Raw genomic sequence first — 26,894 nt, 5'->3', positions numbered from 1 at the left:
AAAAGTTTTTTTTATCATTTTAGTTATATATAATATTGGCTTTCATTTTGACAAAATTAAACAGACACAGAGTATAATTTGTTCCAATTTGATCTCTGTTACTTTCCATTTGTGTCTCATCCTCCTACCCTTTTATTCCCTTTTCTCTACTCTGTTTATCTTTCTTCTGTTTACTTATAGGGTTTTTTTTTTTTTTGGTCTTGTTTTTTATTAATCTATTGTGGATATACATAAAGGTGAAATATACTGTGGCATATTCATATATGTACATAGGAAAGTTTGGTCCGACTCATTCCATTGTTCTCCTTTTCTTGTCCCCAGGAGATCTTAAGAGATCACATCTGACACTCTTGATTTTGAAGTATTAAAAATATTAAAAGATTTACTTTAGCATCTGCCTTTCTAATTACTTTATAACATTCCACTGCATGGCTGCCTTATTTGATCTGCTGTCAGTGGACATGGGCATTACTGCTAGAACTTCTTTGGTCTCAGCTTTTCTAGATAGTGCCAAATTGTTTTCCAAAGTATTATGTATCGATTTACAGTAGTGTACTATATGTAACTTTTCTTTTTAACATCTCTCTCTCCCCATTTATCCTACTATAGAAGAATTACATGTTTATTTTAGAAAAAGTATTAGAAGATGGAAAACAGTAGAAAAGAAAATTATCTGTAGTTCCACCACCCCAAAATAGCTCATTAGTATTTTTTATTTATTCCCGCAGAACTTTTTTTGGTTTCCTGCTGTTTTTTAAACTAGTGTGAATCATAAATTATGTATCTGGAATCTGCTTTTATTCATCTAACATTTTAAGATTGTTTTTCCATATTATATATCCTCATATACATAGTTTTTTTTCTTTTAGACATACATGACAGTAGAGTGTATTTTGACATATCATGCATACATATATAGAGTATAACTCATTCTAATTAGGATCCTATTCTTGTAGTTGTACCTGATGTGAAGTTTCACTGATTGTGTATTCACATATGAACATAGGAAAGTTATGTCTGATTCATTCTACTGTCTTTCCTATTCCCATCCCCCCTTCCCTTCATTGTCCTTTGTCTAATCCAAATAACTTTTATCCCCTCTCCCCTTATTGTGTGTTAGCATCTACATATCAGAGAGAACATCAATCTTTGTTTTTTGGGATTTGGCTTATTTCACTGAGCATGATAATCTCCAGTTCCATCTATTTACTGGCAAATGCCATAATTTCATTCTTCTTTATGGCTGAGTGATATTCCATTGTGTACATGTACCATATTTTCTTATCTATTCATCTGTTGAAGGGTACCTAGGTTGGTTCCATACATAGTTTAGCTGTTGAAAATTGAGCTGCTATAAACATTGATGTGGCTGTGTAACTATGGTATTGCTGATTTTAAATCCTTTGGGTATATACTAAGGTGTGGGATAACTGAGTCAAATGGTGGTTCCATTCCAAGTTTTCTGAGGAATTTCCATACTGTTTTCCAGAGTGCTTGTACCAAATAAAAAAATTTGCAGTCCCACCAATAACATATGAGTATACCTTTTTTTTTCCTCAAATCCTTGTCAACATTTATTGTTACTTAGTATACGTAGTTTTTAATAGCCAGATAATGTTCTACCAGATAGGGATTACATTTTGCCTTTTTTTTTTTTTTTTTTTTTTTAATTTTTTTGGGTGGTGGTACTGGGTGCTCTACAACTAAGCTTACATCCTCAATCCCTTTTATTTTGTATTTTGAGATAGTGCTTTGCTAAGTTGTTGAGGTTGGCCTTGAACTTAGAATCCTCTTGCCTTAGCCTCCCACGTCACTGGGATTACAGGGATGTGACACTGCACTTAGTAACCTGTTACCTATTTGTGAACAATTTATTTTGAAATATAAATTTTTCATACTTTCCCCCCTTTACTTGTAAGAAATAATTTATAGATCCATAGAGAGAAATAGAAAAATAGATTGACACAGCCATAGTCAAACTACTGACCTCTATCAGAGACACAAAGGCAATTCATTGGGAAAAATGTTTTTCAACAAATGGTTCCGGAACAAGTGGACATTCACATGCAGAACATAAATCTAGACATAGACTTTACATGCTTTATAAAAGTTAACTTCAAATGGATGTAGACCTAAATAAAAAACAAAACTGTAAAACTCCAGGAAGATAAATAGAAAATTTAGTTAGCATTGAATTTGGAGATGACTTTTTAGATAAAACACAGAAATATTTTCTGTGAAAGAAAAATTGGATAAGTTGGACTTCATTAGTATAAAAATCTGCTCTGTGAGAGAGACTATTAAGAAGAAGAAAAGATAAACCTTAGATTGGGAGAAAAATCTGCAAAATGTATCTGGTAAGCGTCTGGTGGCTAGAATAAGTGAAGAACTCTTAGAAGTCAATAATCCAGTTTTTTTTTTTTTTTTTTAAGAAAAACATTTCAGTTAAAAAAAGAAGGGCCAAACCCCATAACATACACATCACCAAAGAAGATACATAGATAGCAAATAATCATAAAAAGCTACACAGCCTTTCATTTTGTTAGAGAATTGCAAAGTAAAAACTAAGAGTTACTACTGTACACCTATTAGAACAGCTAAAATCCAGTAGGCTGACAACAACAAATGCTGACAAAGATATGGAACAATGGGCATTATTACCATGTGATCCAACAATTGTGCTTTTGTTAATTTACCCTCCTGAAGACTTAAATTCACATAATAACCTGCATGTAAATGTTTACAGCAGCTTTATTCATGATTTTGTAATTGCCAAAACTTAGAATCAGGACGTCCCTCAGTAGATCAACAGATAAACAACTGGCATATCCAGATGATAGAATATCATTGATATTAAAAAGAAAGGTGCTATCGTGGAAGAAGCCACTCTGAAAAGCTTCTACAGTATGATGTATCTGATAGCACATTCTGGAAAAGGAAAAACTGTAAAGACAGTAAAATGATCATTGGCTGCCAGGGGTTTGGGGGAGAGAGGGTTACTAGGCACAGCACAAGATTTTTAGAGCATGATTCTGTAATGTTGGATGGCTGTTGTTATACATTTGTAAATGTGTAGAATTAACACACTCAACCCTCGTGAGTTATGAATTTTTGTTGATAGTTAAGTACTAATTTGACTCATTGTGCTGTAGATGCAAAATGTTCATGTAGGTAAAACTGGGGGAGGGGCATGTGGGAACTCCCTAAACTTACCCCCAAACTCCAAAATATAGTCTATTGATATTCTTTTTTTATTAATATTTTTTAGTTGTTTGATGAACCTTTATTTATTTGTATGTGGTGCTGAGAATTGAATCCAGTGCATCACACATGCTAGACAAGCACACTACCACGGAGCCACAACCCCAGCCCCTATTGATATTCTTTTCAATTGAAAAGTAAAGAACTTTCAGATAATTGATCTCTAGCAAGAGTACTTTGATTTTAAGTCAAATAATCTTTAAAAGTCCTCTTTGTATTTAGGAGGAGATCTAAATTACCTGCTGTTGAATAATTCCTCTGTATAGTTTTTGTCAGCACATTGGAAATAGCTCTTGATTGAAACTGCTGACGGGTTCCAGTTTAGATTGAAATAGATCAGGGCTAGGGGTATAGCTCTGTGGTAGAGTATTTGACTGGCTTGTGTGAGGCCCTGGGTTCTATCCCCAGCACCACAAAAAGAGGAAGAAAAGGAAGAAGGAAAATCAGAATTTTGTTGATTTTGCTAATTTTGTAATACTATCTTTTTTCATGATTTCTGTATGCCATCTCCCTGACAAATGAGTTTTCACTAGTTTGTGATTTTGAGTTCTTCAACTAAGGTATTTTTTTCTTCTGGCTCTCTTAGCTGCAGGACTTATGCACACATTCAATGCCCATGCAGCCACTGACATCACAGGCTTCGGGATCTTGGGCCATGCTCAGAACCTGGCTAAGCAACAGAGGAATGAAGTGTCGTTTGTGATTCACAACCTCCCTGTGCTGGCCAAGATGGCTGCTGTGAGCAAGGCCTGTGGGAACATGTTTGGTCTCATGCATGGAACCTGCCCGGAGACATCAGGTATGGGATCCTGGGTCCAAGTCTGAGGGTTGGACTTAAGCCAACAGAATGCTCCATGAGAAAGCAGTGGCCTAGTGTGTGAGTGTGTCTCCACTTTGTGAGGGTAGTCCTAATTATTTCTGGCCAACTCTGTGTGGGTTTCCAGTACCTACCATGTGTGACCAAGAGCCATATTTTGAGTGTTCCTTTCTTCTCCCTTTGGATATAGGAATATAGATAGCAGTGGAATGGGAGTGGGAGAATGTGGGAAAGATAAGTCATTACCCAAATGTCATTGGAAGCTTAGTATTTGAAATAAACTAATACCTACAGAAGACATTGAACTGACTATGATTTTTTCTTGAAAAAATGTCGAAAATTGTTCTTTTAAGAGTGAAATAGAGCTAGGTTTAGTGGTGCATGCCTGTAATCCCAGAGGCTCAGAAGCCTGAGACAGGAGAATCTTGAGTTCAAAGCCAGCCTCAGCAATGGTGAGGTGCTGAGCAACTCAGTGAGACCCTGTCTCTAAAATAAAATACAAAATAGAACTGGGTATGTGGCTAAGTGGTCGAGTACCCCTGAGTTCAATCTCTGGTACCAAAAGAAGAAAAAAGAAAAATAGAGCCAGGTGTCATGGCTGTATTATTACATTCCTGTAATCTCAGCAGCTTGAGAGGCTTAGATAGGAGGATCACAGGTTTGAAGCCAACCTCAGCAACTTAGTGAGGCTGTAAGCAACGTTTTTATTATAAGACCCTGTCTCAAAATAAAAAGGGCTGAGTATGTGGCTCAGTGATTAAGTGACTGAAAAGTGACTTTGGGTTCAATCCCTGGACCGCCCCCCCCCAAAAAAAAGAAAGTAATATATTGTTTTCAAAGTTCTCTCCCCCATTTCTCCCTTGTGCTTTATCTTGACTCTTATCAGATTCTCTCTTATTTCTTTTTCCTTTTCTGTATAACTCTAGTTTTCTACCCTGGGAACTTAAAAATGATCAGTTGTCTAGACCTGACCCCCAGAATACCTGATGTCAGATCTGGAGTGGTCCTAGTACTCTTGAAGATTCTGGTATGGGCAAAGGTGAAGACCACAAAGCCCTGCCCACTGCAGCCCCTTTGAAATGGCTTGGAATTTCCGGACTTCATCAGGCCCCCTACGGATTTTGATAAAGACCCTTCAACTTCTGCTTGAAAGAAAAAAGTTTTGTCTCAAAGCAGGCAGAGATTTCCCCCTGTTGGTTATCTGGTTGGAACAGTCTGCCATCTAGTGGGCACTGAGGGAATATTGAATGAGTTAGTGAATAATACCAATTACTTAAATTTGTTTTTTTATTCAGAATGAGTTTTTACTTTTTAAGTGAAAGTACACTATACAAATTGTTCCTGTGTTAATTTTTACTTAGAAGCAATTTTTATCTGGCCTAGTTACTAGAAATAATGAAGATTTATTTTAATGTGTTATTACTATTTCTGTTTTGAAGACAATGTGTTGGAACTAGAACCTAGATTCTTTGAGGCATAAACTCTTTCATGAGTCTTAAAATACAAACAAGTGGTTTTGGTGAGATGAGGAATCCAAATTGAAAATGAGCATTTCTATTCATTTGTAAATATTTCTTTCAATGTAGTGTTAAAAAAAAAAAAAAGCTACCACATGTTACTGAGACCCCAGCACCTTACTACACACAGCATTAAATGGTTCGAAGATTGGTCATTGTCACAGTTTAAAGTTTATTGTTGTCTAGGTGTATACCAGGGAATTCTTTAGTCTATGGGATAGGGCAAGCATTTTGGTTTAATGGAAAGAGCAAGTTGATTAAGTTGTTGGCTGAATTTAGATCTTGTGTAGAAGAAATTTTTAGTAGAGGCAAAGAAACTGCTTCAGCTTGTAATATCACAATAATGATAATTATTTTCTTTTCCTTTGCCAGGAGGCCTTCTAATATGTTTACCACGTGAGCAGGCTGCTCGGTTCTGTGCAGAGATAAAGTCCCCCAAGTATGGCGAAGGTCACCAAGCATGGATTATTGGGATTGTAGAGAAGGGCAACCGTACTGCCAGAATAATAGACAAGCCCCGGATTATCGAAGTTGCACCACAAGTGGCCACTCAAAATGTGAATCCCACACCTGGTGCCACCTCCTAATGTAGACAGAAATAGCTATTTGGTTTTGTTTTTAAATAGATCTATTTCCTTTATCATCACTTCAATTAAAGACTATAAGCAACAACAAAAATCTCATTGTGTCTACACATCTGGTGACCTTAGGTCGATTGTGAGTGGATACAATTAATAAAATGAAATCCATGGCCTTCTTTTCCTGTTACATTAACTGAAGATGCACCTAATCTTGAGGCAGCTTCTGAGTTGAGAATTATATTGTTATCCAATACTGTTGATTCATTTTGAATCTTTAGACACGTATCTCTTGCCGCATAGGCTCTTTCTAAAGGTGCTTTCACACAGCACAGACATTACTGAGAGTAGTGTCACATAACAGTTGTGTCTTTTCATTATATGTGTATTTATCATATCAGTCTGGTCTTTTTTTGTATCTTGGATGGTATTCTGGAAGGTTAGATTTGGTAAGTGACAAGATGGTCTCCTGGTAGTAAGAAGGTTGCATGATTCCTTTGCATCTTTGATTTGTAAAGCTGAGACTAATAATTCAAGAGCATCTCTTTGACCCAGGACATTCTCCAATAGTGCATTCAGTTTCACAAGGCAAGTGCTTCAGTCTGCATGGAAAGCACTTTGAAGACAAAAAAGAAATGTTATTTCTTTTTGTAGCCTTCCTGATATTTACAATAATATCATTAACTTTTCTTTACTGATATAGCAAAAAAGAATACTTTTTGCAATGTAATTAGATGTTCTATAGTGCAACAAGGAATTGCCTTCCAATAGGGAGTTCATGTATAATACTCATTTACAATTCAATATATAATTAACTACGCAAATAATTTTTAAATATAATCAATAATAAAGGCTGTTGTGTGAATGGTAGTGTTTAATACATTTTATATTTTGTATAGTGATTTCAAGCCTTTTGTTTCCTTAAAATCAGCAGCTCTTTAGCCTAATTCCTAGCATTGTTTTGTCCTTTGCGCTAGTACTTTTTTGTGCACGCTTTTTGTGATCTGTTAATCTGCATTGCCAACATTGCAGCTCGAACTTAAAACTTGTTATTCAAATAAATATTTAATTTTTTAAATTGCTCTTGTATAATCAGATGCCCCTTTTAGTATTATTTTAGAAGCGTTGGGAGGGTTTTGCCTAAAGTACAATTTATCGGGGAAAACTAGATTTTAGTTTTATAAAACTTTTAAGTCTTTCATGGGACCTATATTTTCTTGAATTAAATTTTGTAGTTCTAGAACAAATAGGCAATCTAAAGAGGTGTTATCTGTGTTACTTAAAGCAGAGGCTTCCTTATATTTTAACCTACTAAGCAGTAGAGGGGGTTCCAGTCGTTAAGCACAAGGGCGCTGCATCTTCCTGTGTCTTCGAAAGAAGAGAAGCATCAAGGGTGCCAGTCCTCCGCAAGGCTTTGAAGGCTTCCTGCTTGCCGGCACTGCAGCCGCACTCCAAAACTGTCGATCCTCACCAAAGGAACTCTCCTCCCCACGCAAAGCTACCTGGAAGCCAGGGTCTTCAGGCCCCCCCTCATGTGTGCACCTGAGACTGAGGCCCTTGGTGGCGGGCAGTGCAGAGGAGGCTGCCACAGACTGGCAATACTGGACGTTTTATAGGAATTTATATAGATGTCGGTCCTCAAGCTGCACGCCCGCCAGTGGTCTGCAAAATAAAATGTGTTGGAAACCTCTGAGTACAAAAAACACTGTTGAGCTTTTTTTTTTTTTTTTTTTTTTTTTTTAAACAGGTGATGCAGATCTGATCTACCTTTGGTATAGATTAGGTCTCAATGTTGATGCTGTCCTTGGTGGCAGGCCCAAGAAGAGGAAGTAAGCTGAACTGGATTATGCCCTTCAGCTCTTTAAAGATTCATATTCATAAAGAGAAAATGCCTGAGATGTCTGTGTGATTCATAGACCCCCAGGAGCAAGAACTTAAGTGGTATTTTTCAGAGAGTGACCCAGATACTCCTGCATTTTAGAATCCCTTGGGGGTTATTTGTCAAAAGGGACATTACTGCCCTTTCCCCCAGACTCACAGAATAAGAATTTCTGTCTTAAAATATGTACCCAGAACTGTTTATCTAAAAGGAATGTTGCAGAGGGAAGGAAAGAAGGAAGTGGATGAGCTTGGATCTACCATATGCTTTTCCAGGAATTTTTTTTTTTTTTTTGATCATTCTTTTTATTCCCGTGTCTGAGCTATGGCCCAGCAAGGAGGAATGAATGACAGTCCCCTGGAGTCAGATGATTGTCACTGAGTATTTGAGTTTTCGGCAAAGTCTGTGTAGGACATTTCAAAATCCAGTGAGCAATTAAGTTATTCAACCTCCTGGTAGCACTTTAAAACTTAACATTGAAGTGTGTTTGTCTTGATGTACTAATTTATTTTCTGTAAATCCTATGATGTAGTAGCAACCCCAAAATACAACTGTCAGAATGCACAGGATTAGTGAATACATCCCAAAGCAGCTGGAACCTGGTGCAGTCAATTCCTTCTGGGCATCAGGAGTTGTTTGCAAAGGAATCAAATTGTAGTGGATTGTTTGTACAAGCTGTGTCGAAACATTTATTGTGCTTCTAAGAATTTTAGTAGTATACTTTTTGGCTCAGAAGTTTAAAATAACGGTATATGATAGTCTTCCAAGTTCCGCATGCCTTGTGCTGTAAAAATGAATGTCCTAAGTGGTTCTAATTATAGATACATGAACCAGCCAATTTCAGTCTGAATTTAGCATTGCCTTTGAAGAATTTTAATTTGAGTCTTAAGTCTTAGTTTTATTGTAGACATCAGAATAATTGGACAAACATGAAACTAGATGCTTGGGATGCTTAAGTGGGTTGTGTATGCACACATACACACCTTGAGCTACTTTTCCACATCTGGCCACCTTTTCATCCAGGCAGTTGCGTTGACAACTTTCAGCAGTCATTTCTACCTTTTCTCATTAAGGGTCCATGTATGAATCAGCAACTGTTAAACATGCCAAGGATCACAAAATATGCCAAATTCTGGTAAAGTGGAATACGGGAATATCATTTTGCCTTTGTATAAACTTTTTTTTTTTTTTTTTGGTACCAGGAATTGAACTCAAGGACACTTGACCACTGAGCCACATCCCCAGCCCTATTTTGTATTGTATTTAGAGACAGGGCCTCACTGAGTTGCTTAGCACCTCTCTGTTGCTGAGGCTGGCTTTGAACTCCCAATCCTCCTGCCTCAGCTCCCAAGCTGCTGGGATTGATTACAGGCACCTCTGTGCCCAGCCCCATGATAGTTCTTATAGGCTTTATTTTCGTTTTGCCCTACTTGGGAGTGAACCCAGGAGTGTTTTGATGCTGAGCTACTTCCCATCCCTTTTTTAAATTTTACTTTGAGATAGGGTCTTAATAAATTGCCCAGCTGGCCTTGAACTTGAGATACGTCTGCTTCAGCCTCCTGAGCAGCTGGAATTACAGGTGTGCGCTGCTGCTCCCTTATAGCCTTAAGGGAAGAATAAAATCATTTTCAGAATGTTTTAAAAAGGTTAAAATCATTTTCAGAATGTTAAAAAAAAGGTTGAGGTGAGCAAAAAAGGTACCAAATGAGGGCTAGAGCTCTTTAGAAATTGGCATAGAGGCTGGAGGTGTGCCTCAGTGGCAGTGTGTGCAAATGTGAGGGCTTGGGTTTGATCCCCAGCACTGCAACCCCCCCCCCCATGAACTATATGTACTGCTGTGTAATTTGTTTCCTTTCACTTATGTCCTGGAGATAATTGCCTATATCATATTTAATGAAAGGAATGTCCTCATTCATTTTAACCCTATCTTGATATTCCACTGTATGGCTGTAGGATATTCAGTCATGAAAATATAGGTTTTTGAAGAAGTATCCAATTTCTTCTAGTTCTCTCATCCTATGTTTTGTCAAATGCTAACCACTGAAATGTTGAAAATCAAAATGTTGTACTTCCATACTCTACTGAAAAGTTATTCTTCATTTGTTCTTTCCGTGGCAGTATGCCAGAACGGATTTCTGTTCAATGCCAAGTTCATGGAGCATAATTTCCTGCCAGGTTATGAGATAGAAATGTGAGTTATGAAAAAAAGAAATGTCTTTAAAAAGCCAGAAAACTACCGGTGATGGTGGCACAGGCCTCTAATCCCAGCGGTTTGGGAGGCTGAGGCAGGAGGATTGCAAGTTCAAAGCCAGCCTTAGCAACTTAGCAAGGCCCTAAGCAATTTAGCGAGATCCTATTTCAAAATAAAAAATAAAAATGGCTGGGGATGTGACTCAGTAGTTTAAGTGCACTTGGGTTCACTCCCCAGTATTAAAAAAAAAAAAAAGAAAGAAAGAAAGAAAAAGAAAACTTGAGTAACAAAGCTATTGAATTGTCACTAAATCCTCCCATTCTCTAGTCTTGGAAGTTCTTCAAAGTTTAAGAACAGGCAAAATATTTGAAATGTGAAACAAGTACACACATGTGTTGGTCAGCTTTTTCTCTCTGGGACAAAATACCCAAGAAAAACAATTTAGAGGAGTGGAGACCTTGTGGTTCAATTTGAGATTTCAGTCCAAGGTCTGCCAGTCCTGTTGCTTTGGGCCTGAGGCAAGGCAGAACATCATGGTGAAAGGGTGTGGTGGAAGAGGAAAGCGGCTCACCTCCTGGCAACTGGGAAGTAGAGGGAGAGAGAAGTGGTGAGGAAAAATATATACTTTTCTACGGCATGCCCCAAGTTAGGTATTTCCTCAAACTAGGTCTCACCTCCTGCAGTTTCTACCACCTCCCATTAATGCCATTAAATTACAAATTCATCAATGGATTAATTCGTTGATGAGGTCTGAGCCCTCATGATCCAATCACTTTCCTAAAGACTCCACCTCTGAACATTGCTGCATTGGGGACCAAACCAAATATGAGCCTTTGGGGAATATTCTAGATCCAAACCATAAGTATACATCCATATATCCTATAACCACTACTGCTCTGAAAGTAAGGGGTATTTAATACATAGGTAGATGGGTGAGAATAGAGGCCTGTATTCATGTTTTATTGATGCTATTGAAATAGGACAAAAACTTGGTGAATTAAAACCACGTATTCAGGGGCTGGGGTTGTGGATCAGCGGTACTGCGCTCATCTAGCATATGCGAGGCACTGGTTCGATCCTCAGCACTACATAAAAATAAATAAATAAAATAAAGGCATTGTGTCCAACTACAACCAAAAAAAAAAAAATCACATATTCCTTTATGTTACAGTTCTGTATCTGAGCAGTCTTACTTGACTAAAATCAAGGCTTGGCAGGGCTGTGTTCCCCTTGTAGGTTTGAGGAGAATCCATTTCTTTTCCAGTTTTTTTTTTTTTTTTTTTTTTGTACAGGGGATTGAACCCAGGGTTGCTTAACCACTGAGCCACATCCCCAGCCCTTTATAAAATATTTTGGAAATAAGTTTTCACTGAGTTTCTTAAAGCCTTACTAAATTGCTGAGGCTGGCTTTGAACTCTCAATCCTCCTGCTTTAGGGCCCACTGGAATTCAGGAGTGTACCAGTGTGCCTGGCTCCTTTTCCAGATCCTATTCAGACTACTTTTCTCCTGGCTTTGGTCCACCATCCTCACAACCAAGAGTTTTATTCTCTCTCTGAATCTGTTTACACATCTATCTCTTTGCTCACAACTGGGAGAGGCTTTCCAAAGGATAGATGATGATATTGGGCTCACCCAGATAATCTCATATCAAGGTCCTTAATCTTTTTTTTTTTTTTTTTTTTTTTTTAGGAGAGAGAGAGAGAGAGAGAGAGAGAGAGAGAGAGAGAGAGAGAATATTTTTTTAATATTTGTTTTTTTATTTTTTGGTTTTTGGCAGACACAACTTCTTTGTTTGTATGTAGTGCTGAGGATCGAATCCAGGGCCTTGCGCATGCCAGGCGAGCGCGCTACCGCTTGAGCCACATCCCCAGCCCTCAAGGTCCTTAATCTTAATCACATTTGTAAAAGCTCTTTGCCATGTAAAGTAACAGAGCTACAGATTCCAGGGATTGGGACATGGACACCTTTGGGGAGGACCATTATTCTACGTCCTACAGATTCCCATAACCTATAGTGGAGCTTCACCAAGGCAGAGATTTTTGCAGCCATGAAGTAAAGCTGTTGGCTCTCAGGGCTTTTCAAATCTATTAACAAGAACTGCTTATTTAGCAACGTCAAGTGGGAACCAGCAGAGAGGATGATCTATCTGGCACTAGCTGCCAGACGTGCAAAAAAGCAAACCTGGGCCAATGGGCAGGTTGTGGCAGAATCTATTTTTCTATTGTGTAAGGATAAATTGGCTATTGGTGACTAATAATTCAGAACACCCTATCCTAAATACTTGTGTTGTAAAACAGCAGGGAAATTTTGTACATGATATACCATCTAAGGGTCTTTCAATCCACCAGTTCGTAGTATTTGTCTCTGATTCTCCAACTTCCAGAATCTCATTTTTTTTTTTTTTTACTCTTTAACTTGATTCTCATTTTTTTAGAGGTGGAGGCATTTGCTCTAGTCTCAATTCTGTCAAGGGCCTCCTATAGTCTCATTTTTGTTTCACTGCTGCCCTCAGAGGCTACAGGTTTAAGGTGGTAGTGTCATAAAATGGACTCTTGGATGCCTGAATCACTGTTTAAAAGAGTAGTTGAGAAGTAAACCTTTATTTCATTGAGTGATTAAGATTTCAGGCAGGATAACAGGATTCTCCTGTTATTACAGCATTGTTTAACCTACCCTGACTAATGCAGAAATCAATAGGCAATTCACTGGTACACAAATGATGAATTTATAGTTAAAAACATTCAATTTCATTAGACAAGCAAATTATAATAACAATAGAGGTCTTTTTATTTTGTGTCTACCTAATTGGCAAGGATCTTAAATGAATAAGGCCCAGGGTTTTCTTATCAGTGCTCATTTATAAGAACATGTGGAGGATAGTTGAACAATTCAGATGTTTAACAGCCTTTGACTAGTAATTCTACATCAAAGAATTTATCCTAAGGAAATAGTAAAGAGGGTATCTAACAGTCCATGTACTCATCAAGTTGTGATTTAAAATTGTTAATATAATAAAAGACAGACTCAGTGAATTTTGGTAAATCCACATGATAGAATTCTGTGAAGCCATGAAACTAGGTATTTATGACTTTTAATAACAGGAAAATATTTACAATATAGTATTGAGTTAGAAAAACAGGTTTTATATGCAGTATAATCCCAATTTTATAATTAAAAAATGTACATGATATACACAGAAAGAGAATAGAAGGAAAATTCTCAGATATCCTTGGTAGTCAAACTATGAATGACTTTGTTTTTGTTTTTCTAGATAACATACATTATTAGGAACAACATATTATTACTGTCAGTTGAAAAATACAGTAAAAGTCTTTAAAATTATCTGTAATTATATCTCAGGAAATCATGACTTTAAAGAGTATGTGTTGATGATAAAATGCTTATGTTAGGGCTGGGGATGTGGCTCAAGCGGTAGCTCGCTCGCCTGGCATGCGTGCAGCCCGGGTTCGATCCTCAGCACCACATACCAACAAAGATGTTGTGTCCGCCAAGTACTGAAAAATAAATATTAAAAAAAATTCTCTCTCTCTCTTTAAAAAAAAATGCTTATGCTATAATGTAATGTGAAAAAAAGACATGAAATGTAGTGCATTTAGCATGATAACAGTTTTATAATATATTGATAATATTTCAACTAAATATGAATGAAAAAAACACTGAATTTTAACAATGGTTTTCTTCACAGGGCAAATAAATAAGTAAATTTTAGATTTAAAAAATTCCTTCTAGCTGGGTGCGGTGACACACACCTGTTATCCCAGCGGCTCAGAAGGCTGAGGCAGAATCATCACAAGTTCAAAGCCAGCCTCAGCAACTCAGGGAGGTCTCAAAACAACTTAGATCTGGTCTCTAAGTGAAATATAAAAAAAGAGCTGGGGATGTTGGGTTAAGAGCCCCTGGGTTCAATCTTTGGTATCACACACACGAAAAGTCCTTCTAGTCCTTCTGTACTTCTTCAATTTCTCTACAGTACATATGCATTTGTGTGTGTGTGTGAGTGGTGTGTGTGTGTGTGTGTGTGTGTGTGTGTGTGTGTGTGTGTGTGTGTGTGTGTTAGTTACCGAAGATTGTACCTAGGGGCATTCTACCACTTAGCTACATCTCTATCCCTTTTTATTTTTTATTTTGAGATAGGATCTTGCTAATTTATTGAGGCTGGCCTGGAATTTGTAATCCTCCTGCCTCAGCCTCCAGAGTCACTGGATTATAAGCATGCACCACTGTACCTGGCTATAAATATGCAAGGCAATTAATATGTATACATACATTTGTATCATTTATATGAATAAATAATGTAAATTAATATGGCTGATGCCAAGATGGAAATATACATGAAAGATCATGGAAGTACAAAATTTCCCAGTGACAGTTATAGGTTTGTTCCCCGTTTTTCCAAGCTGTTCCTCTAATTCTAGCCTCTAGTCCTCTTGTAACCCTTATTCCCTCCCTTCCTTTACTGTTTTTGTTTTTTTATTTTTTGGTACTGGGGATTGAACCCAGGGGCGTTTTACCACTGAGCCACATGCCCAGCCCTTTAAATTTGTATATATTAATATATATTATATTATTACATATTACTTAATATATTATATATTAATACATATTAAATGTATATTAACACATATATTAATATACATTACTATATATTAATTTTGAGACAGGGTCTTGATAAATTATCTAGGGCCTTGCTAAGTTGCTGAGGCTGGCTTGAATTTGCGATTGTCCTGCCTCAACATCCTAAATCACTGGGATTACAGCTGTGCTCCACCATGCCCAGTCATTTTTAAAATTTTTGAAACAGGGTCTTACTAAATTGCCCAGGCTGGTATCAAACTTGAAATCTTCTACCTCAGCCTCCTGAGTAGCTGGAGTTACAGGTGTGAGCTGCCCAACCTGTCCGCTCTCTATCTTCTTCCACATGCTTCTCAGTTCAGAGATTCCTCTAGCTCATGTCATTAGGTCCTGTCATGCACTATCTTTTTATCCAACTACTTTGTGAACCTGTTGTTAACATAGATCATTGCTTGTACCTCTTTCTGTTTTTCCTTGTACTTTGAAGACAGCTCTACACAAATTATGTACTCAATAATTGTGAAAAGATTTGTCAGTTGATTTATCTTCATTTCATGCTAGGTAATTTACCCTGGTCCTCTTGATATTTCTCAATCCAAATAATTTCATAAATGATACGTTTATTCTCTTATCTTTTCCCAGATTTATACATACATGTTTTTAGTCTTCTAGTTCATGCTGGAAGATTCAATCTCTTTGTATCACATATCATCTCATTCTTTAGACTTATTTACATAATGGCTTACATCAGAAAGAGGCTTGGAGAAAATAAGCTTGTATCTCTTTGTTGGAAAATGATTTATAGGAAGCCTGTGTTATAGACACAACATACAGTTTAATTATATTTGTGCCCTCAGAAATACCTCTATCTTACTTTTCTTAAATTATTTTTATAAGAAAAGATCATGATATTTATGGGACAGATTCTGAAATTACAATTCAAATCTAAAGGAATGGAAGTGAATGAAAAGTGTGACATTAGGTTTTGAGCCTGTCTAGTGACCTAACACTGATGGGCCCAGGCTAAGCCCACCTGGAATCCTGAACTTAATCGCCTCTGCAAAACTGCCTTTTCCAAGTAGGTGGACCTGGGCTGGGAAGTAGGATGTGGACACATCTTTTGGCTGGGGCTCAGGGAGGGGAGCGGGGTGCAAGGAATTCCACTTTGAGGTGTCTGCAGACATCTAGTGATAAGGTGAAGAAAGCCCTGGGACAGAGTCGGGAGTTAAGCAGAGTCCAGGCTAGGGATACAAATTTGGGAATCATCAATATATACAAGAAGCCTAAAGTCATGAAACTGGAGGAGATGACTAAGAAAAGTGGTGTTTATAGAAAAAAAAAAAAAGATATGAAAGGATTGACTTCAGAGCTGAGGGGAATGAGGGAGAAGCCAGATGGGCAGGTGACTGGGAACAGGGAGTGTTTCTGTCTTCACCACCGCTTACAGTTCAGGGAGCTGTGGAATGAGGTTTGAACACTGGATGCTCACAAGGTGGTCCCTGGTAAAATTGACAAGGACAGTTCCCACAAAGTGATGAGGGTAGGACATTGGCTGGATTGCCAAGAAAATGAAGGGAGAGAAATTGGAGATTTTGAATGTATACAATTCTTCCTAGATTTGTTGCTGAAGGATAGATAATTTTCTATTGATTTTGTGAGTGATAACTGGACGTTGATGAAAGGGGTCTTTTATAAGGGAGAGGGTGTAATATACAGCATGATCTATGTTGTGGGGAAGAGAAGGTCCAAAAAGATGAAGGATTGCTGCAAGAAGGTTCTAGAACAGGCAAGACAGGGCACCAGAGTGAACACACAAAGGGACAGCTGGCTTTCTCTAGGAGCATCCAACAGCCCTTCAGGTATGGAAGAGACGATCGAGTATAGACAGAGATGCAAGCAGTTGGCAAGAGAGCTTGCTTCTATTGGTGAAAGAATGAAATAAATGAATTTTAAAACTTGTGACCAGAGCTGAGATCATAGTGCAGTCGTGCAGCAGTCCGGCTGCAGCAAAATAACAGGGGGGTGACGAGCAACTTGTGTACATTGATACAGCAGGAGTAGGAGCCATTTATTGTAGGACAACAGAGGTATTTATACATTCCACACAGCTTATCTTAATTAGCATAAACTAGATACAGCAGTCAACCAATAAGAAATCTCCACACTTAATGGCTAGCTGGCATCACTTCACAAACCATTCCCCCTGGCAAAATACCAGGCGCCATCCAGACTTGTTTACAGACCCTAACATTTGCCAGGTGCCATCCTGACTTGTTTACAGACTCTAACACGGTGGTAGAGTGCTTGCCTAGCTTGTGTAAGGCACTGGATTTGATTCTCAGCACTGCACATAAATAAATAAAATAAAAATTAATTGGCAACTAAAACACACACACACACACACACACACACACACACACAGAAAACCTTGTGACCAAATTATCTGGGCTATAGTCATATCTGTTCTCAGAATTTTTAAATCTAGAGCTGATCACAGGCAATTTCTGATTCATATAAGAAAAATTTCTTTTTCTTTTTTTTTTTTTCTACCAGGGATTGAACTCAGGGGCACTTAACCACTGAGCCACATCTTCACCTTTTTTTTGTGTGTTTTTTTTTAGAGACTCACTAAATTGCTGAGGCTGGCTTTGAACTTGCAGTCCCCTCTGCCTCAGTGCCTAAGCCACTGAGATTACCGTTGTGCACCACCATGCCCAGCAGGAAATGTTTTTAACTTTGCACAGCATTTGAACAATTTAATCCAAGATTTAAAAATTTGTACTATTTTATCTTAGCTAGTCAAAAATGGATGTTACCTATTTAAAATTTATTCTTAGGTATTTGTGAGAAACTATTAGATAATTTTGAAAACAGTGTTTCAAAACTTGTCTTCCCCGGTTACTTTCAGTATTTGGGTAAGTCAAACACATTGCTTAAAGAGGAAATAAAAAGCTAGTTGTGAAGTTATCTTCAAAATCCTAACTTTAATAAGAAAAGAATAAATATTAAATTCTAAAGGGGAAATAAATGGTTATTCTTTTTAAGACATATTTTTTAATTAATCGATTAATCTATTTGTTCTAATTAATCTATTTGTTCTAATGCAGAATGCATTTTGATTCATACTACACAAATTGAGCACGATTTTTCATTTCTCTGGTTGTACACAAGTAGAGTCACACCATTCATGTCTACATGTACCTAGGGTAATGATGTCCATCTCATTCCACTATCTTTCCTACCCTATACCCCATTTCTTCCCCTCCCTCCCATTTACCCTATCCAAAGTTCCTCCCATGCTTCTCCTACACATATACCCATTATGGATCAACATCTACATATCAGAGAAAATATTTCACCTTTGTTTTTTTGGGATTGGCTTACTTAGCATGATATTCTCTAAGTCCATCCATTTACCTGCAAATGCCATGATTTTATTCTCTTTTAATGCTGAGTAATATTCTATTGTATATATATATATACCAGAGTTTCTTTATCCCATTCATCTATTGCAGGGCACCTAGGTTGCTTCCACAATTTAGCTATTGTGAATCTGGCTGCTATAAACATTGATGTGGCGGCATCACTGTAGTATGCTGGTTTTAAGTCCTTTGTGTAAAACCGAGAAGTGGGATAGCTGGATTGAATGGTGGTTCCATTCCAAGTTTTCTAAGGAATCTCCATACTTCCAGAGTGGTTGCACCAATTTACAGTCCAACCAGCAATTTAAGAATGTGCCTTTCCCCCAATCCTCGCCAACACTTATTGTTGCTTGTATTCTTAATAACTGCCATTCTGACTGATATGAGATGAAATCTTAGTTTTGAATTGTATTTCTCTAATTACTAGAGATGTTGAACATTTTTCATATATTTGTTGGTCAAATTTATATCTTCTTTTGAGAAATATCTGTTCAGTTCCTTAGCCCATTTATTGATTGGGTTGTTTATTTGTTTTTTTTTTTTTTTTTTGTTGTTGTTGTTAAGTTTTTTGAGCTCTTTATATATCCTGGAGATTAGTGCTCTATCTGATGTGTGTGTGGTAAAAATTCGCTCCCATTCTGTAGGCTCTTTATTCACCTCACTGATTGTTTCTTTTGCTGAGAAGAAGCTTTTTAGTTTGAATCCATCCCATTTATTGATTCTTGATTTTATTTCTTGTGCTTTAGGAGTCTTATAAAGGAAGTTGGGGCCTAATTGGACATGATAAAGATTTGGGCCTACTTTTTCCTTCTATTAGGCACAGGGTCTCTGGTCTAATTCCTAGGTCCTTGATCCACTTTGAGTTGAGTTTTGTGCATGGTGAGAGATAGGGGCTTAACTTCATTTTGCTGCATATGGACTTCCAGTCTTCCCAGCACCATTTGTTGAAGAGGCTATCTTTTCTCCAATGTGTGTTTTTGGCAGTTTTGTCTAGTATGAGGTAACTGTATTTATGTGGATTTGTCTCTGTGTCATCTATTCTGTACCATTGGTCTACAAGTCTATTTTGGTGCCAATACCATGCTGTTTTTGTTACTCTAGCTTTGTAGTATCGTTTAAGACCCGGTATTGTGATGCCTCCTGCTTCACTCTTCTTGCTAAGGATTGCTTTGGCTAGTCTGAGTCTCTTATTTTTCCAAATGAATTTCATGATTGCTTTTTCTATTTCCATAAGGAGTGATGTTGGGATTTTAATTGGAATTGCATTGAATCTGTATAGCACTTTGGGTAGTATGGCCATCTGCCTGTCTAAGAGCATGGGAGATCGCTCCATCTTCTAAGGTCTTCTTCAATTTCTTTCTTTAGTGTTCTGTAGTTTTCATTGTAGAGGTCTTTCACCTCTTTTGTTGATTCCCAAGTATTTTTCTTATTTATTTATTTATTTTGAGGCTATTGTGAATGAATTAACTTCTTAACCTAAAGAGAAATTATTGTTTTAATTTCCCATGGGATTTTTTTTTTCTGATGCTGGGACAGGGCCTTTAACATGTAACCTCTGCACTACCCACTGAGCTGCACGCACTCATACCATACACCCCTATTCCTTTCCTCCCCATGAGAGAATGATAATGATGATTTTTGGTACTGGGACTGAACCAAAGGGAAGTCTACCATCGAGCCATGTCACCATCCTTTTTATTTTTTATTTTGAGACCAGGTCTTGCTATTTTGCTGAGGTTGGCCTCTAACTTGGCAATCCTCCTGCTTTAGCCTACTGAGTGGCTGGGATTTCAGATGTGCACCACAATGGATGGCTTCTCTATGTGATCTTGAATGAGAAATTTAAAACCCAGTATCCCTCTAATTTTAAAAAGGCAGATGACAACTGGAAGCATTCAGGGATTGCCTTCCTTTATGATTACTATTGATAATTTAAACAAATCCTTTGTAGAGATGCCTTATGGCAGAGAAGGCAGGAATCTTTGCATAGTATTAAATTCTGGACATTTTAAAGGATCATTAAAAATGCAGGTGTATACTGGTGGCTCATGCCTGTTATCTCTGCTACTCAGGAGGCTGAGGCAGGGGAATTACCATGTTGGAGGCCAACCTTAGCAGTTTGGTGAGCCCTGTCTCAAATTATAAAAGAGCTGGGGCTCAGAGGTAGAGCACTTGCATGAGACTCTGAGTTTGATCTCCAATCATGTCAAGGAAAAAGACCCCAGCTTCCCCTGCAGGTACAGGGAGCTTTATTCCCATACCACATGTCCCTGGGGATTGCGTCCAGAAGCTCACACATGCACCCCAACACTGAGTTACATTACTAGCAAGTAGCATGACCCCATTAACATTTCTCCACTGATTAGAAAAGCCCATTACTCTCAGAGTAAAGGTCTTATAGCTCTAATTCAGGTAGAGGGGAACTGAATTCACATTTTTGTTTTATTTTCTCCTTCCAGCAGTCCCCACTTTTTACCAGGTGAGGGCAGTAGGGGGATGAGTGGCCCAGTGGGATAAGTGCTTTCCTTGGAGCAAAAAGGTGCACACTCTGGAGTCCCCCAGAGGACAGAGACTTCAGTTTAAATGGTGACACACATAAGCCTGTCTCCTGAGAAACCTCTGTGACCTTTGATGACTAGTTCAGAGTCAAGTTCCTTTGGTGTTACAGACCTGGAGCCTTCCAGGAAACTGAGGCAGTGTGAAGACCCCCTTTCAAATCCTGATTCTTGCCATCAAGTAAGAAAGGTATCAGGCATATTGCTCAGGAATTCTTTTATTGAAGGGATAGGAAAAGGCAAAATCATAAGGGAGAGAGTGGGTCCTCTCCAGCACTTCAGTATTATTATGGGATCCCACAGAAGTTTCCAGAAAGTCCTCCTCCAGGACGTCCTCTTTACTGACAGCAAGATGACATTAGACTTTCAAGTATCCATTGTCATGACAACTCTATGTCACTTTGGTCCATGCTGGCGAGTTCTAATTGGGTTTTTCCATGTATTCTTATGTATTTTATGGTTATGAGGAACTATCCTTATCTCCCAGAGTTTTAGGACATGGTCATGAACGTCTCCCCCTTCAGGGCAACTTGGGCTCCTCTTACCTCTTAACATTATTTTGGGCCCAAATTTCTCTTGCAGTTAACAGGTAGTTTGCTAAGGAATGAGACATATCCTGTCCACTTTAGCCAAGCAGGGTTGCAGGTTAATTATTTCTTGGAAAAGAGAGCATGTGGGAGTCAGCAAAGTGAGCTCATTTTATAGAATTATTCTCTTAATCTCATGTTCCCACCATCCAAATCTGTCTGTCTCTTAATATCCAGGATATCAGCTCAGGCAGATGAGATTGACTCTAGTAGGGGAATCTGCAGATCCAAGTGCCAGGTAGTAGTTAGTAAAGAGCAGAGACATGTGAGCCAGTAACACAGTGGGTCACTGGGTTTCTCTGAATTGCCTTTCATGAGCAATCAGGTAACTTGTAGAACCATAGGTGTACAAATCCTGAGAATAAGCAAATGGAAAAGAATTGAGTCTATTAAGGAATACTGTCAAGAAAGAGATCAACCAGGCTAATTCCTGGCAGCATCTACTGAGATCATTGTAAAGTTAGTATTTGTGGCCATAGGATTCTCGATGTATTTCTAAGGGAAATTTCATTAATAGCACAGATGCACTAAGATGAAGTCTGCCCTCACTGACCCCAGCACCTGCATGAAGATAGGATTGACTTGTGGATGCAGCCCCCCTGAATAGGATGGTCACCATGACAGTTCCAGAGAGGACCCACTAGGGTCAAAAACTCCTCCAGCAGGTGGGAAGGGGCAGACCAGCATCTGATTGGTGAAGACTGCAGGAGGGGAACCCTCTTCTCCTGGTAAACAGCAAAGAGCATTCAAGTTGGGAGCAGCACTGGTTCCTTTGCCCTTCTCTGCTGGAGTCCACCCACTCTCTCTCTCAGCTCTCTGCAGAGCCCTACTGTGCTCTCACTCCTACAAGAAAATTCTCTTGCTTGGCTTTTCCTGTCTGACTTTAGATTATCCTCCATGAGGACACCAGACCTGAGGTTTGGAGCTTGAGCTCCCCAGTCTCCTGTGACACTGGGTCCTTCTGTGAGCAAGACTTTGAACCTTGGAACAACAAATGAAGAATGCCATAGGAAAGGCATAAAGAACCCAAAGGTGAAGGCCAAAGGGCAGACCATGATCTAGTGACTGATGTTCCCTCTGGGAAAACAGGAAGTAGCTGTTGGTCTGATGGCCTGTCTCCTGCACTATGGCACTCTCTCCAAATTACACAAAGACTCTATTTGATTCGGTACTGGACACTATAATGCTAAATGACTCAGAAAGTCAAAGGTGGAATGTTTTATGAAATACCTAAAAGGTAATCTCAAATGAAAGAGAGGGGGAGAGATAAAGGGGATGGGGAAGAAGGGGAAAATTCCATCAAAATAAAAGAAAATATTCCAGTGAATCTCACCTTTCTGTATAACCACAAGACTTAAATTTTACCAAAAAAAAAAAAAAAGGTAAATAAATAGAAAAATCAGTAGAGGAGTGGAAAGGAAACAGGGCGAGGGAGGAGAGGAAGGGTAAAGGTAAGTACTGGGGACTTAATTAAAGTAGATTATTTTATGCATTTATAATTATGTCAAGATGAATCTGAATGTATGTATATAACTATTATGAGCAAAAAAAAAAAAAGACACCATTTAAGAACTGATAACATGATTATAAGAAGCAACATTCTGGAAGTAACTCCTTGCTTAAGAAATAATGAAAAAATGAGGGGAAAAAAGAAAGCAGATTAAATGTTGATCATCTATAGATCTTACAAGAGGTGTTACACAGAGATCTTACAAAAATAACTTAGTTCTATAAGAATTTTTTTTTGGGGGGGTGCAGGTGCTGGGGATTGAATTCAGGGGCACTCAACCACTGAGCCACATCCTCAGCCCTATTTTGTATTTTATTTAGGGACAGGGTTTTACTGAGTTGTTTATGGTCTCACTTTTGTTGAGGCTGGACTTGAACTCCTGTCTCAGCCCCCCAGTTGCTGGGATACAGGTGTGAGCCACTGAGCCCAGCTTAGTTCTGTAAGAAATTTTAAATTATCCTAGACTTCATTAGACTTTTCATAGTCAATTTTTTCATACACTTAAAAAAACATAGAGCAGTCAAAATGTAATATTTTGTGCTGGACTCACTAAAACTCTTTTGAACAGCACAAACAACCTTTAAGGATAAACATTTGAATTTTACTGGCTTAGTAGTGGAAAGATTAGTCACTGGGTGGCTATTAATAGATTGAGGCTATGAAGTTAAGCGTGTGGCTCAGGTCCAGGCTCAACCTTTGGTCACAGAGTGTCCCAGCCAAGTCCCTGAGCCCAGGATCCTGGGTGTGGCAGGGAAGGTCCTTGGGATTAGTAACAGGCAGCATGAGAAAAAAAACGCCCCTTTTCTAGTTCTATGAAGAATGTAATTGGAATTTTAATAGGAATTGCATTAAATCTGTATAAGAGTTTTGGTAGTATTTTGACAATATTAATTCTGCCTATCCAAGAGCATAGGAGATCTTTTTATTTTCTATGGTCTCCTTCAATTACCTTCTTTAGTGTTCTGTAGTTTTCATTGTAGAGGTCTTTCACCTCATTTGTTAAGTTGATTCCCAAGTATTTTATATTTTTGAGGCTATTTTGGATGGGGTAGTTTTCTTAATTTCTCTTTCAGTGGATTAATCACTTCAGTATAGAAATGCATTTGATTTATTGGTATTGATTTTATATCCTGCTATGTTGCTGAAATCATATATTAGTTCTAGAAGTTTTCTGGTGGAATTTTCTGAATCTTCTAAATATAGAATCATGTCATCAATAAACAGTGATAGTTTGAGTTCTTCTTTTCCTAAGCATATCCCTTTAATTTCTTTTTTTAAAATGTTCATTTCTTTAGTTTTAGGTGGACACAATATCTTTATTTTACATTTATGTGGTGCTGAGAATCAAACCCAGTGCCTGATGCATGTTAAGTGAGTGCGCTACCACTTGAGCCACATCCCCAGCCCTCCCTTTAATTTCTTTTGTTTGATTGCTCTGGCTTGAATTTCAAGAACTATATTGAATAGAAGTGGTAAAAGGGGGCATCCCTATCTTGTTCCCATTTTTAGAGGGAATGTTTCCAATTTTTCTCCACTTAGAATGATGTTGGCCTTAAGCTTAGCATAGATAGCTTTTACATTGTTGAGGTATGATCCTGCTATTCCCAGTTTTTCTATTGTTTTGAACATGAAGAATTGCTGTATTTTATCTAATGCTTTTTCAGCACCTATTGAGATAATCATATGATTTTTGACTTTAAATCTAGTTATGTGATGCATTATATTTATTACTTTTCGTATGTTGAACCAAACTTGCATCCCTGGGATGAACCACACTTGATCGTGGTGCACTATCTTTTGATAGATTTTTGTATGTGATTGGCCAAGATTTTATTGAGAATTTTGTGTCTATGTTCATCAGGGATATTGGTCTGAAGTTTTCTTTCTTTGATGTGTCTTTTTCTGGCTTTGGTATCAGGGTGATGCTAGCCTCATAGAATTGAGTTTGGAAGGGTTCCCTCCTTTTCTATTTCTTGGATTAAATTGAGGAGTATAGGTATTAGTTCTTCTTTGAAGGTGTTGTAGAACTCAGCTGAGAATCCATCTGGTCCTGGGCTTTTCTTGGTTCGTAGGCTTTTGATGGTGTCTTCTATTTCCTTGCTTGAAATTGATCTGTTTAAATTGTGTATGTCCTCCTGATTCAGTTTGGATAGATCATATGTTTCTAGAAATTTGTTGGTATCATCGACATTTTCTGTTTTATTGGAGTATAAATTTTCAAAATAGTTTCTAATTATCTTCTGTATTTCAGTAGTGTCCATCCTGATATTTCCTTTTTCATCATGAATTTTAGTAATTGGAGTTTTTCTTTCTCTTCATTAGCATGACTAACTAAGGGTTTATCAATTTTATTTATTTTTTTAAAGAGCCAAGTTTTCATTTTGTCAATTTTTTGAATTGTTTATTTTGTTTTAATTTCATTGATTTCAGCTCTGATTTTAATTATTTTCGGTTTCTACTACTTTTAGTGTTGGTTTATTATTCTTTTTTTTTTTGAGGGGCTTGGGATGTAATGTTAGGTCATTTATTTGTTCAATTTTTATTCTTTTAATGAATGAGCTCAATGCAATGAACTTTCCTCTTAGCACTGCCTTCATAGTGTCCCAGATATTTTGATAGGTTGAAAATCAGTGTTCTCCTTTACCTCTAAGAATTTTTCTTATCTTCTCTCTGATGTCTTCTGCTATTCATTGTTCACTCAATATCATATTATTTAGTCTCTAGGTGTTGGAGTAGCTTCTACTTTGTATTTCATCATTGATTTCTAGTTTTATTCCATTATGATATGATAGAATACAGGGTAGTATCTCTATTTTTTAATGTTTTCTGAGAGTTGCTTTGTGGCATAATATATGATCTATTTTAGAGAAGGATCCCTGTGCTGCTGAGAAGAAAGTGTGTTTGCTCAGTGATGGATGAAATATTCTATATATGTCTGTTAAGTCTAAATCATTGATTGTATTATTGAGTTCTATAGTTTTTTTAATTTTTTGTTTATAAGATATATCCAGTGGTGAGAGTGTGAATTAGAGTCACCCAGTATTATTGTTTTGTGATCTATTTGCTTCTTGAAATTGAGAAGGGTTTGTTTGATATACATAGATGCTCCATTGTTTGGGGCATAGATATTTATGATTGTTATGTCTTGTTGATGTATGGTTCCCTAAAGCAGTATGAAATGTCCTTCTTTATCTCTTCTGACTAACTTTGGTTTGAAGTTCCCTTTATCTGATGTAAAGAGAGAAACCCCTTCTTGTTTACATGGCCCAGGTGAGTGAGTGATATGTTTTTTTTCCCATCCTTTCACCTTCAGTCTGTGGATGTCTTTTTCTATGGGATGAATCTCTTGAAGGCAGCATATTGTTGGATCTCTTTTTAAAATCCAATCTGACAGTCTATGTCTTTTTTTTTTTTAGAGAGATAGAGAGAAATTTTTTTTAACATTTATTTTTTAGTTTTTGGTGGACACGACATCTTTATTTTATTTTTAAAATAAAGCATGGTAACGTGCTCGCCTGGCATGCTCGGGGTGCTGGGTTCGATCCTAGCACCACATAAAAATATCAGTTGTTCACTCTGCACAGACAATCCCCTGCCATTTCTCCAATGCCAATTGCCACTACAATGACATGAATGGCACCAGTCAAGAAATTATAGAAAGAGCTGATTCAGTTCTCCAGTGCTGAAAGTAGCATAGACTTGAAGGTACACTTGCATGAGATGACCAAGCAAAGATTTCTGAAATTTCTTGTCTTCACATGCTTAATTAATTCCTGATTAAATTTGAAATGAAGGACATGGATCCTTTTGAAGACACAGGAGCAAATATGAAGGTCTGAGACTTCAATAGGCCTCTTTTCTTGATAAAGAATATTTCCATTAGGCAATTCAGTCAGACTCCAGAGAGCAATTCTGGAGCCAGAGTTGCTTTTGGTAAATTTGCATCTGGAGTTTTATGGGAGGCATAGTGTGCACGGGGCACA

General features: G+C 37.7%; 1 protein-coding gene across 7 annotated transcripts in view; it reads left to right on the top strand.

Moving 5' to 3' along the window:
- Sephs1 (selenophosphate synthetase 1) overlaps positions 1-7,859 on the top strand; it is a 30,887-nt gene extending 23,028 nt beyond the window's left edge. For 5 of the 7 annotated variants that reach the window (XM_077803050.1, XM_077803051.1, XM_077803049.1 and 2 more), the window contains 2 exons: positions 3,848-4,060; positions 5,968-7,859. In XM_077803050.1, coding sequence (XP_077659176.1) covers positions 3,848-4,060; positions 5,968-6,182 — 428 coding nt within the window. In that variant the 3' untranslated portion in view covers positions 6,183-7,859. Of the gene's footprint in view, positions 1-3,847; positions 4,061-5,004 lie in introns of all 7 variants that reach the window. The other 2 variants (XM_077803054.1, XM_077803053.1) reach the window with 2 other exon arrangements.
- The last annotated feature ends 19,035 nt before the right edge of the window (positions 7,860-26,894 follow it).

This window comes from Urocitellus parryii, chromosome 9 (genome assembly GCF_045843805.1).
Source record: "Urocitellus parryii isolate mUroPar1 chromosome 9, mUroPar1.hap1, whole genome shotgun sequence".
NCBI classification, from domain to species: domain Eukaryota; kingdom Metazoa; phylum Chordata; class Mammalia; order Rodentia; family Sciuridae; genus Urocitellus; species Urocitellus parryii.
This window is presented reverse-complemented; position numbering and strand designations above follow the sequence as displayed.